Source organism: Patiria miniata, unplaced genomic scaffold (genome assembly GCF_015706575.1).
Source record: "Patiria miniata isolate m_02_andy unplaced genomic scaffold, ASM1570657v1 HiC_scaffold_30, whole genome shotgun sequence".
Lineage (NCBI taxonomy): Eukaryota > Metazoa > Echinodermata > Asteroidea > Valvatida > Asterinidae > Patiria > Patiria miniata.
In genome coordinates, this window is record NW_024037070.1 from 2,548,933 (window position 1) to 2,562,523 (window position 13,591).

The window sequence follows — 13,591 nt, forward strand, 5'->3', positions numbered from 1 at the left end:
GACTGGTTTGTTCCATTGGACCTCGTTGTTATTTTTCTACTATTATTATTTCACTATTATTGTGTTTGATGCAGACCTTCCTCGAGTGTTGATGACGGATCTGAGCTATAGGCCCGATCACGCTTCTACCTCGATTAGTTTCATGGACGACACCTGATTGTGATTTACCATTTGTTGGATTTATGTGCCAAAATAGACCGCAGATGCTTGTACTTAACATTGATCTTTGATGTCACGTGTCGATGTGGTTGTATTATTATGCCAGGCATATTGTTATGTACTACTTGACTAAAGCTGATAGTTTATCATACTCACTCTTTTCCGTAAAGTCATGTCATTTGATGTACATTTTGTATCCCTTTGTATGTAGGACGTCGTCTCTGTTTTTAAATTAAGTATTTCCAAATTGGTGTTTCCGCATTTCTAGTTTGTATAGACTGTTACACAAACTGATTTGACATGGAATGCAAACCAAATATTAAACATGCATTAATCCCCATGTTTTTCTCTCAAGGACACCTGTCACTCAAGAATCAAAAGCAAATTGGCAAGATGCCATTTAATTCCCCAATACAAATTCGCATTATATTAGTAAAGTTGGCCGTTTATTTCCCAATACTTTTAGGTACCTGTTCCTAAGCCATGTTACTAGTAGTACAACTAGTTGTCGAGTCACCATAGCAATCATATCCGAAAAGGTTCTATTGTTATTTCTTCCTCTGTAGCCTAAAAATCCCACGTTGTGCAAAATGCTGAAGGTGAGTTGGTTGGTTTCGCTTGATGGGTCCAATCAGTGATTGTACCGGATGACTGCACTGCTCTGGATTTTTTTTATCCGGCAAGTCCATTTTGCTGTATGTGACCGTACCCACGTGGAGGATCACCTGTGCGTTGTGCATGACTGTTGCTACGCTCACAACAATGCCGCTTACCTGAGGCATAATGCGCATGCTCGCAACTGAGCACTGTCAATCAATCAGCGCGGACCAAAGATCTCTATTAGCCGATTTACGTGTTGTCATTTTTCTTCCATTTATCCAACTCCTGTGAGTGGGCGGGACAGCAGTGACCCGCTATTTACCTCCCGTCAAGCCAAGTCACACACACAGAACCCATAGTTAGTACGTCAACTATAGAGGGAAGGTCCCATATATAAACTAGTCATTACAGAGTTGTAGAAATAGTACATGGAAGTAAAACAGTAAATTCTGATGGGATAAGCGCATTGAACCGCCACTACACTTGAATTGACAGCGTGCTGGAAACTAATCACAACGGAATATTGTATTCAGCACAGTAAATGTACCGTGCACATCGTCGTTTGGATCAAGAGTCTGACCTGGTGTTCAACTTGCAATATTTATTAATTGCTGCATCACATTCGCCATCGAGAACATTTTTTATAATATTTGGATTTGGATTGCAGACTTAAACTACTGCGTAAGTATGCCCATAAATGACAAACTTCATGGTAAAGTGACTTGCTCTTTGTTCATTGACTTGAGTAACAATAATGGCTGATTACTTATTCGTGTTGTTAATGCAAAGGGCACACGTGTGTTGGGTAGAATGACTCGACTAGCTAAGTCCTTTTATCTCTGCATGTAATTGAATTAATCGATTCAGAGTTTTCAATAATGTGGCATTTTAGCAGGGCGCAGAAATGATAACTGGTGCATTTTGGTTGTTTTGCAATTACACTCATTATTAGATCAGTGCCTTGCACATTGCGGAGGGCTGTAACAATTTATCAACATAATTAATACACAATCGATAATTGATCACTATTATCACTCAAAATCTTGAATAATCCACGCAAGTACACATGACCGATCACCAAGCCTTCATGTTGATAAAAATGTTAAATGTAATAATTTTTTTTTTTTTTAAAGTTTTGTAAACCACATAAAATACTTTTTGCTGGCGGAGATGAGGTTCAACAACACCCCGTGAAATTTGAACAACATATTTATGTGCTAGTGTGCATTTTGTGTGATGTTTTCTATAGAACCATTCCTCATCACACACAGCACTTGGGTAATCAATGTATTGCATCTTGTTCAAATATTAATTACCGGTACTCGATATTTTGGGGGAAAAAGGTGTTGAGAGTCGTCCTAAATATAGACGGACAAGGTCACGCAGACACTACACATGCATTTTTTTATGTTTTCATTCGCTTTTAAACGTACATGTAATACATATATTTAAATTACTTTGCAACAAAGCTGCCCCTCCCCCAAAATATTGCTACAATCCTCAACATTAATTAAGAAACACTTATCGCAGTACTGATCAAATGAGACCGTTGACACGTGCTGTGCACTGCTGCATTTATCTCCATTCCACAACGTCTGTCCGTACTATTCAAGCGTCGAAACCTGTTACACGTGGACTTTCAAGAGAATTGACGTATATCGTCAAGGTTAATTTTACACACAAGACTATACACTGTGTTATTTAACGCTGGTTCCTTGCTTTCCATTACAGAGGCCTGTCACGATGTACGCTTTAGCGATTACATACCTCGTTTGCTTTATTCCCATCTGTGTCGGCTCGATCCCCACTGATGATGATTATTCTTCAAGTTCGTTTGATTACGAAAGTAGTGCAGAGTGAGTGGCAAATTTCGATCATTTTCACTTTACGAATGAGCCAACAACACAATCACGTAAAACATTAGCTCCAAAGGTTTAATGTAAAATTCAAAAAGTCTGGATACTGTCACTGTGTCTTTCCAGAACTTCCGGAAAGCTTTCGCACCCTCAAAGAAGCCACTTTAATTGAGTGTAAATTGTGGACACTTTTCCCTAAGAATTGAGAGCATGGACTTAATTTCACAAAGTATTTTCCTATTTCAGATGAAAAAAACTTATCGGTGTTACCAGTTTCGTTTTTTTTGGTATCATTTAGTTCTATCGATTAACTTCTTTTCAGCTATGTGCCACTACTTCCCATGGAGGTTTTTGCATTAAATGACAAGAACGGAAATGGATTTATAACACCGAAGGAGTATAGGAAGGCCAACCCAGGCACGACAGACATCGAATCCAAACTCATCTTCGACAGTTTCGATCGGGATAAAGATGGGAGAATTTCACTGACTGAGTTTACAGCACGAGTTCAGCACAGTGAACCCGACCTTCAAGGTAAGACTTTATATTAGAATAAATGAAAAGAAGCAGAAAAAGGGTTTGCATCAGTCATCTCCTTGATGCATTGATGTTCTTGCATGTTAGAAAGTTACGGAGTTTTTTTTCGCATTAACGTTTTTTTGGGGGGTTCGAAATTGTCTGATTTAAGCGACTTTCATGTGACCACTGAATTGGTTTTCGTATATAAGAGTTGACCTAGTACCGTATGTTACCAGTAAAACGTTGATGACATTTTTCTGTTGAACACGTTTCTCTGTTGCTAATAAATGCTAGAATAATACGCGAATTCACCTCAAACGTATACCGGATGTCCTAATGAGGGGCTCGGAAATGCTGGCTTGTTCAAAGTGTGAAAAATCAGAGTTGGATGGATAAGAATATACCAAAGCGTTTGTCTCACCTTGAAGGGATTTATTTTGCCCGGCATGACAATGCCTTGTGTGGGCTAAGCGACATGTGAGGTCGGATCTTGTTCTATTCAGATAGCTTAACCACCAGCTCATTCACATACTTCATCTGTCACCAATTCTGCATCCTTTGGAAAATAGTGTCATTGATACTCCCCCTTCATTTAGGGAATAAGAGGATTGTCAGAATTATGCATTCGTTTTACCTATCCACGTCAACTGAGATAACGGCGCCATATATCAATGCCCACTCCTCTCTTAATTTGCCCACCCAGATCTGCCCTCCCCTTCAAGCTTTTATTTAGAACCAAATTAGTTATAACCCGTGTCTGCTCAGCACAATATGAGTAGCATTTACGTTGAAAATCCTTGATATTAGGGAGTGTATGAAGACTCATCTATTGGAGTTTCTACATGCACCATCCACCTGTACATGTACAAATGGCAATCAATTGTTAATGGGCGACCTTCTCGTGACCAGCCAGACAGTAAATGCGGATTGTTCTTGGTCGTTGAGGTGAATTGACGATTTCCGATGCGGTCAAGGCGGATATTGATTAGTAAGCGTTCACATGTGGCTAGTTTCTCGTCATTCATTCTAATGGCAAGCCCCCCCCCCCCACCAACTCAGCCAAACTGTGGGAATTACGAGATGGGCTGGCGAAATGTAGTGATGCGTTACGCCCGTTGGGGACTTTTGTCGGAAACAAGGTGGGCGTGTCATGTTCCGCTTCTGGCCAGGAGAACTGAGCCAATACCTACTGCCACATCCGGGTTTTTCATTTTTGTGTGAATTGAGTCCCAAAAGTGAGGAAGCTAAAATGGAAACCTTCAAAGCGGATACATATTACCCAATTTGAATAGAAAAGTGTTCTCATCGCATAACCCTCTGTTATTTAATTCAATCATCTTAATAACATCTCAGTGCCAGCTAGAGGGCAAGAAACATAGTTTTAAAAAGTTATCTTATAAATCCATCATATAATGCATGCCGTGTGCTTGTCATCTATATAGCTGTCATTTATTTAATAACTTAGATGTTATTCGATGCCGAATTGAATTAAATAACAAAGGGCTATGCGATGAGGACTCTTTTCAGTTCAAGTATTAGGTAATATGTAACCACTGTCCTCTCCTCCCACTCCGCTCATCACCCCGCTAATTGATTCTTAATTACAGATTTGATATCTGTGAACATAAGCATTCGTAATATGCTCCGTATTAAAACACAAACAAAATCAAACGCACACCCAAATAAAACAAAAAAGCACAACATTTTAAAATATCCAACCGTTTACTAGAACAGACTAAAGCTGACATTTCACTATTCAGATTGACATTTTTTTGCATGTCTGATCTGATTTATTGACCGATCTGATTTGTTTCACATTCCAGAAGATTGTTTGACTACAATTATGCGAACCTGCAGCAAGGAGTTCATACATGCTGTACAGAAATGGGGCGACAAACAAGGAGATGCTATGTGTCATTGTTTACCAGTGAGTACTGTCAAAATTTCATCCTAAATTTCACAATTCGTTTTGATATAAAAAGGCTGGTTTCTATGAACATTTTTGATTTAATGCAATTCAATATTTTCTTTAAGCAAAACAAGGCCCAACTGAATTTGCCTCTGATACGTAAGAGCTCTTGCAGTTACCTGAATGCGTATCACACTCAAACATGTGTCTGCATCCTTGCAAGAAATCATTACTAAGCTAATGCATGAATGATTAATAGCCAGTCTCAATTCATGGTAAAATCGAATATACACACAGTCAACATTCGTTACGGAAGCCAGTAACATGTAAAATCCAATAATTTTGGAGAAGTACTTTGTATGAAGAAATTAATTATTCCAGAAACTGCATATTTTATAAAGCCGATATATCAGTCCCAAAAATGAAGAAATAATATTAATAGACCTTTCTCAGGGTACGCCAACAAACATGGCGGCGTAAACAGTGTATGCGGGTGAACGAGTGACTCACGCAAAGTTACAGTAGATTGACAATCTTAGAAATGGATTGATTGCTCAAATTCCTGGAACAATCAATCAACATTCTAGGTAGGTCACATCTCAGTGTGTTTTGAAGGAAGATTGTATAAATATAAAACCCAGAACCAGCGGCCGAACTGAAGAGTCCGTGTTAGTTTTGTACGCGTAGCACCGCCGTCAGAGAAACGTCAAGAAGTTCTATTTTCTCTTTTCCATCCGTGACGTTTTCTGAGCTGAAATTGCACATCTCAAGTAAATGATTAAATTATAGGAGGCTATCCGCAAATTGCAACAGGTCCTGACATTTTTTTCTCCAGAAATAAGAGGAAAATTGGAGCCCAATGATGCCGATGTGGGAAGGTGAAAACATTCGTTCATGTGCGACATGGCACGAGCCCAATTCGAGACGCCTGTCTGTTTGTTGAGCAGACCGGTGCCGATGATTGTCTCGGATTAGGCTCGCACCATGTGCACGGAAACGAGTCGGGATAGAGTGCGCGACCGAAAGTTGTTCATGAAACTTTGCAAGAACTTTCTTTCACTGTTTCGTACGGGCTCCAATTCCTCTTTATTTCTGGAAATGACAGGTCCTGTGCGAATAACAATACACGGATAGTCTTATAATGTAGATACTTTCTACTAAACAGGTGCAATTTCAGCTCAGAAAACGCCGCGGATGGAAAAGTGAAAATAGAAAACCTTGAAGTTTCTCCCGTGGCGGTGCTACTACGTGTAAACTAACACGGAAACTTCAGTTCGGTCACTGGTGTTGGGTTTTATATTTATAAAATCTTTCTTCAAAATACAATGAGATGTGACCTACCTAGAATGTCGATTGATTTTTTTCGGGCAATTTGAGCTATTAATCCATTTATAAGAGTGTCGATCTGCTGTAACTTTGCGAGAGTCACTCGTTAATCACACACTGTTTACGCCGCCATGTTTGCTGGCTTTATATGCCTCGCTTTGATTTTCAAGATGGCGTACCCTGAGAAAGGTCTATAAAACACGACTCGACGAATGTACAAGTGCTCCGAAAAAGTCGCCTTTGCAACTTTCACATCATTTAGCAACAACCTTTTGATTTGCTTGTCCTTAGGTGTACAGAGACTGTATCCGAAATGAAAGGGAAGCATGCACTACGGTGTCACCGAAAGACCGAGAGGAAGAGGAAATATTAAACGACCAAGTGGATTTGCTCTTGCGGCGCTTCAAGAAGGCACTTTGCCAAGACATGTCAACCAAAGTGAGACCATCAGCGACAGCTTTGAGTACCATCATGCCAGCATCATCCACATCCATGACAATGCCGAGAGGCATGAGACAAGTCAGATCATCAAGAACCCGGGGTAAAACATCAATCAGTACTTGCTATTCAGATTAAACGGGGACAATTTTCTGAACTTACGAAAGGTTGCATAATATGCTTCGCTTAAACGCGAGATGAATACTAGTACCGGTATGTAAAAAAACCCACCATTGACATAGGCCTATGCCCTGTTAGATAAGACAAGTTCTTGTCTAAAAGTAAGTCATAACATTTAGTGCAAACATTTTATTATACAAAGCTGAAAGAATTTATGGAATCCTTGCCGGGGAAACTAAGTGCGATCTACACGAAGCAGTGCTTTGTTATTTTTTTCTAACTCAATTTGTACAAAATCTGTTTTCACCCACCTACAGTGTCCAGGCGTTACAGACCAAGATCAAGGAGACAGAGCTGTATCGTGTCAACAATGAAGCCATGTAATGATGTATTCATTGCCTCACTACAAGCAGAGGAAGAAGACCCTTGTCATAGTCTTGTCAAGTACAGGCAATGCGTACATAGGAGCACGAAGCGTTGTAACGACCCAAATTTACCACACATTCAAAGAGCCATCAAGTTCTTGGCTAAGCAGCACAGACGAGTCAAAATATGCACCAAGTACAGCATATAGAGGGCGCTATGTCCAATATATGGCCATACGAACGTGCTTGATTAACTTCAAGTATTCAGAACGATGATAACGATGATACATACTGGAGGACGCTATCAATTTGTACGTGTTGACGGTCAGAGCATGGCATGTAATGTATCTTGGTTTTTAATTCACAAGCTCGGGGTGACTCACAATTGTCTTCATTTCCATTGTAAGATCCTGGCCTTTCACCTCACATAAGCCAAGATTAGCGGTTTTGGTATTGACTGCTAAGTCAACAGGCATGAACTAAACAATATTGATGGCATTATAAATATTGCTCTGTTTAAAGAGACAGGCGACCTGCGAGGCCTCCCAAGTTGACACTTTATATATCCAGGGACCATTCTGGGGGTATTAGGGTTACAGAGCTATCTTCACACAGGATTCTGTACAGTCATGCCCGGCTGCAGTGATGTTTTTGAATATTATTGTGTAGCCACGAGATAAAATGACTCATTTATTGTATATTATTTATATTAGAAGAAGCTGTGAACCATTCGCTAAAGCCAGCATATTACCCTGGAATTACCAGTGCGTGAAAAAAGGTTGTGGGGAACCACGTGTATTATGTACAGCATTTTATTAAATAGAATCCCTTTTTTACTTTTATAATATGTACAAAGTGTTTTTTATACTGACAATGTTATATAATAGTTTTAACAGTGATTTTGTTTTTGTATGTTGTTCATATTGTACAAAGTCGTCAGCTGGTGTTTTGGTGACTATTTCATTGTGCCCTTGCCGTAATGTCAGCGCATTGTGCATATAAATGTACAGTGTATAGTTTGTATAAAGATATAACTGATCTATCACTGTCGTAATGAACCGAGAGGAAAGCACGAATACAAAATACTGAGATCCATTCTTTGTGTTTGAAAAAAAAAGTATTCAGTCAAATTTTGTCTAATCAAAAGATTACAGAGTCAGTGCATTTTCACTTGTAAAAAGCAGATGAGCTAATGTTATTTATCAAACATGATTTGATTAATATAAGGATTTTCTCTAGAATTAATGTAATAAGCTACGCGATGACAGAACACTCTTTTGGATATTGCTTTAAAAGTAAAAAAAAAAGTTAAGTTAATTAACCTGTTACTGACAGTTAAATGACTCCTAAATAAGATCAATATACACTTTGTCTTAAAAAAAAAATAACTTGATATCGTGGCAGTAGTGTTGGTATAGGGGTCTAATGACAATGTTTAAAGAGAACATAAATCCATGGAATACCCACTACCTCATTTTGTAGATTTTACAAAACACGAGGATTGTTACTTGACAAGCTTTGCAACTACCGTGTTCAGCTGAGAGAATTTACTCCTAAATATTACTTTACTTTTAGAGATTTGCCTATATTTGTGAACCAACCACCTGTAAAAGGTTCTTGAATATAACGACCACGCTAAATGTGCAGTTTGTTATGCATTGATAAATATTTGCCATAAATCATAACTTCTGACAGTTTTTCGTTTCTAATTTTCCTAATTCACACGGTTGACACTATCAAAATAATGTGACTTTGTATAAGAAATATTCTAGGTAGGCCTATAGCTTTTCTTCCGAATAACGAAAAAAATAATGTAAACAAAGTAACAATGTGTAAACACAGGTCTTGATACATACAAAACAGTTAATCAATTTAACAAAATAATTAAATGTGCATCTTGTAAAACAGTTTTACATTTTTACATTGAGTTTAAGTTTAAGTACCGGTGTGAATAACTTTCACAATATGAAATCGAGATCTTAAAGTTTAAGATCTCGATTTCATGTTGAAAATGTTTCACACTTTAGTGTTTATTTCGATAGTTTTCATAACTACCTTATGCATTCTGAATTAATTAAGATTGTAAAACACTGCCACTGATTATTAGAAAACGTGTAATGAGTTTATAAGAGCATTTGTATTCATGCCATCAGGGTTTATGGCAGAAAATAACGTTAGTGATTCGTAAAATTGGACAACCGTTCAATTCGAATGTCAACATTTTGTACACATTGAATGGGATTACCCTTTATAAGCCATCAAGCCAATTATATCCAAAATTTGACACCTTTTGTATCCAGTTTAACCTTTATATTACGGTTTGTACTGCCCACTTGTATTTATTTTTGCTGACCATATTGTAAATTTCTGTGGCATATCACAGTCCAATTTATGCAAAGTATTTAAAAAAAAAAGAGGCAGACTAATTTGACATATCAACCTAACATATTTTTGCCGTTCATTGTATTATTTATTATTTGTTCGACAAGTGAACGTATTGAAATTGACAACCAATTAATAAGTTTATCTGAGCTTAGAGGTGCCTTGTTTAATGTTGCTTGTTTAATGTTGCTTAATAAGATGTCCATCATGATGTCAACAAGAGACATTGTAGTGTCCCCAAATTCTTCAACTACAATTTTCACTAAGCTTTTTCATAATAAGGTTTATGACTCATAAGCAGAGGGGGTCTGGGGTTCGAATCCTGCTGCTGGTCATATTTTGTCTAGTGAGCCATAATTATTGGTTCTTTATACACTTCACTTTTAAAGTTAATTGCTACATTGAGATTAGGCCTACATCAGGTATTCAGTAAATTAAAATAATGTTGAATTTTACATTGTTCGGCTATAATGTGAACGCAGATATCTCGTTTTATTCATTAACCTGAAATGGCTAAATCATGTATTATGTAAGCAAAGTGCTTGATTTGCATAACCAGGTACAACATGCAATAAAATGTCACTGTAATTTTCCACAAAGATTTTATACTAGAAAAACCCTAATTTAGATTTTTCTTTCTGCAAGTGAAAAACATCCCCCCCCCCCCAAAAAAAAACCACCCCACGAACAATTAAACACACACAACAAAACCCCGCGCTTATGCTGTATTTCTAAACTATATTTATCATTCTTCAGACAAAATCTAATTCTTCAACGGTGATAACATCATAGAGACTCGGTTGCTAGCCTGACAATCCAGACCAAACCCATGACAAAACTTCTTCAAAGTTTAAGCACAAACAAAATAGGTTTTTGATCGCTTACCAACCCCGGGTCGGCTAGCTGGTTCAAATCTCAAATGACAGCGGGTACCAGTTTAACCGGTTTCAACTGGAGTCATGGGCGTCGCCAGGATTTTTTCCAGAGGGGGGCAAACATTTTTTTTGCCAAAAATGCTTGCATTTCTCAACATATTCTCGATTTATCAGTTTTAGAGGGGGGCAGGGACATTTTGCCCCCCCCCCCAACTCATTAAATTTACACCATTTTGTTCTCGCGCCTCTTTCTCTTTTCTTTTTTCTCTTTTTTTTCTTCTTCTTCTTCTTCTTTTTTTTTTTGGTTTTCCGGGGGGGGGGGCACGTGCCCCCCTTGCCCCCTCCTCGCTACGCCCATGACTGGAATATTCATCTGGGCATAATTATACGCCAGCCAATTCATGCGTCTAAAAACTCACGAATGTCTGAAATAGGCCCTTTCTCCCCGACCCTGTTTTCATTGCAGCAAAACAAAATTGTGCATGCGTTTAATCATCATACTAAATTGAAATCCAAGAAAGGGGTAAAAAATGTAAAAAAAAAAAAAAAAAAAAAAAAAAATAGAGCAAAAGGTATTGACCACGATTTTAATTGTGGAGAATGTTTCATCTGTAAAAACACCGATGATGCATAACTTCGCTGTGGAAATGTACCAATGCTCATTAATTATTGTTTTATCGTTCAGACGTTGAGGGCGCTATTCGTCACAAGCGTTATGGGGTTCCTTACGCTCCGATCCCTCGTCTTGGATACTTATTCTCTGATAAAAATGTGGTGAGTTTTGTCCATATACACCCTCAATGCAAGCTTACTTCTGTTGGTTACCAACTCTTATTTAAACACACGTGATTCTGTCCATCGCAGTGTTGTAATCGGGTACATTTCCATGAGTACGAGTTCTTCGCCATGAGTTTAGGAACAAACCGTCACGCTTTCAACGAAAACTTGTGCTTTGCGTTGAGGCAGAATGGTACGGAAGCGTATATGCATGACCATCCGCGTTACTGCGTTACTGGGATAAAATATCTTGGAAACATGGAATTCCCTGAAAGGCTACCGTGGAAACGTGGAGTACTGTGATAGCCTTTCACAGAAATGTGGAATTCCGTGATAGGCTATCGTGGAAATGTGGAATACTGTGATAGCTTATCGCAGAAACATAGAATTCGATGATGGGCTATCGTGAAAGCATGTAATTCCGTGATGAGCCATCGTGGAAACGTGGAATATTGAGATAGGCTAACGATGGCATTTCGTTTCGCCACGATAAATCATCACGGAATTCTATGTTGCTGAGATTATGTTGCATTATTCCGCGTTTCCAAGATAGCGTATCACGAAATTCCACTTATTCATGATAGCCTATCACGGAATGCCACGTTTCCATGATAACCTACCACGGATTTCCACGTTTCCATGATAGGCTTTCATGGAATTCAGCGTTTTCATGATGGGCTATCACTGCATTCCGAGCTGTAAAGATATTTTATGATGGAACTCTATGTTTCCAAGATATTTCATCTCAGTAACGCAGTAACTCGGATGGGCATATACGCTTCCGTAGAATGGAGATGCATGTTCACAGTTCTATCAAAAACTATGACATCTACTGTGCTGAAAGTTCGACAGGTTAGTTTTTAAACAGGGTTCGAATTTAGTGGTAGCCCGCTAGCAACATGCTAGTCAAAACAGCGGCGGGCCAGTCAAACTATTCCTTAAGTAGCCCGGCTGGCGAGTCAAAATATGATTGGGCTACGGCAAAGATGAAAGAACAGGAAGAAATAAATCATAAATTAAAAAAGCAAACCTATATTAATTTGTGTCTAATTTGATTAACTGTTTAGGGTTAAATTATTAGATCCGTTTATTAAAAACACTGACAAGATTGCCTCAAGATACGTGTTTTATTATATAAATTGTTGTTTATGAGACACTCTATAAAAGAAAAACATGTGGACTAGTGAAAATGCCCGCGGGCTAGTTAAGAGTCTGTTTCAGTAGCCCGGCTGGCTAGTGAAAATAAAAATTAACGTCGAACCCTGTTATAAAGGATGGGACTTTTCGTTTAATTTTGTGAACGTTTAGCGAAACTTTTACCTGTCAGAAAGACTGACGCCTGTCCTTTTAGGGTTAATGACGAGTATTCTCGACCCGGCGACTAAAAAGGGTGACCAAACTTAGTGAATGGTAAATACCTAAATTTGTTTGGGAAAAGCGTGTGAATGGTTTTCTCGGACGAAATTGAATGTTAGAGGTGGTGAATTTGAACAAAATATGATTTAAAATAAGCCGAAAAAACTATAATTGGGAATATTTGTGTCATAAATCTCTCCGTTGTACTCACTTCGTATTCACGTGCCTGTCATCTTTGATTTAGCTAGTGTATGCATAACATCCAACTTGCGGTTTGATGACGTAACAGTATTCATTTTGGAAGCCGATTGTCAACACTATACCATTAGTGGTGCTGCAGACACGCATCAAATTATGGACTGAATATAGGTTTTCCCGGTTATTTTAACACTTGTATCACACGAATTCCCTATATCGATGCTTTAATTTCGTCCCCGAACATCGACAAGCTCAATTCTCAATTTGAATTTCAAAAGCCACCACTAGATTTCATTTAAGGTTCAGTATAATTCAAATTGTTAGCACTCCGATTCGTCCAAAATCTTTGAAATTCGTCTCGTGAAGCAATCGGCGTTGAATTGAAAAAGCAAATTCGTTTTTTGTCATTCGTTTTAATGTTCTTGTCGTCACATTTCGTCTCTGGTGACTTAAAACGTTACCATTAAAAATGTGCCCAATCTTTGGACTTGTTTGCGCATTAAATAAATTTTAATTTTTAACAAATATTTCCGTATAAATGAAAGTATAGCTGTAGGTTTTGAGTTTTCTTTGACAATTAACATTAAAATAAGAAATTGAACTCTCCCAATAATTATGCTCTTTGCTTAGCATATGAAAATTAAGCATTAAGATCAAACACCTTCGTAATGTTGCTCTTTGATATATGTATATGAATAAAACAACAGAAAT

General features: G+C 38.1%; 1 protein-coding gene across 1 annotated transcript; it reads left to right on the plus strand.

Annotated features, from left to right (window-relative positions):
- Positions 1-1,085: 1,085 nt before the first annotated feature.
- Positions 1,086-9,888, plus strand: LOC119739471. Its single transcript, XM_038214440.1, has 6 exons — positions 1,086-1,440; positions 2,491-2,615; positions 2,938-3,149; positions 4,958-5,061; positions 6,661-6,910; positions 7,245-9,888. The coding sequence occupies exons 2-6, from the start codon at positions 2,503-2,505 to the stop codon at positions 7,499-7,501; spliced, it is 936 nt and encodes a 311-aa protein (XP_038070368.1). The 5' UTR covers positions 1,086-1,440; positions 2,491-2,502; the 3' UTR covers positions 7,502-9,888.
- The last annotated feature ends 3,703 nt before the right edge of the window (positions 9,889-13,591 follow it).

What these genes read in the sequence shown, in the direction of transcription:
- LOC119739471 (XM_038214440.1), top strand. Translation starts at nt 2,503, where the DNA reads ATGTACGCTTTAGCGATTACATACCTCGTTTGCTTTATTCCCATCTGT. An exon ending in GATTACGAAAGTAGTGCAGA is followed by an intron (nt 2,616 to 2,937) that starts GTGAGTGGCAAA and finishes ACTTCTTTTCAG; the next exon opens with CTATGTGCCACTACTTCCCA. An exon ending in CAGTGAACCCGACCTTCAAG is followed by an intron (nt 3,150 to 4,957) that starts GTAAGACTTTAT and finishes TTCACATTCCAG; the next exon opens with AAGATTGTTTGACTACAATT.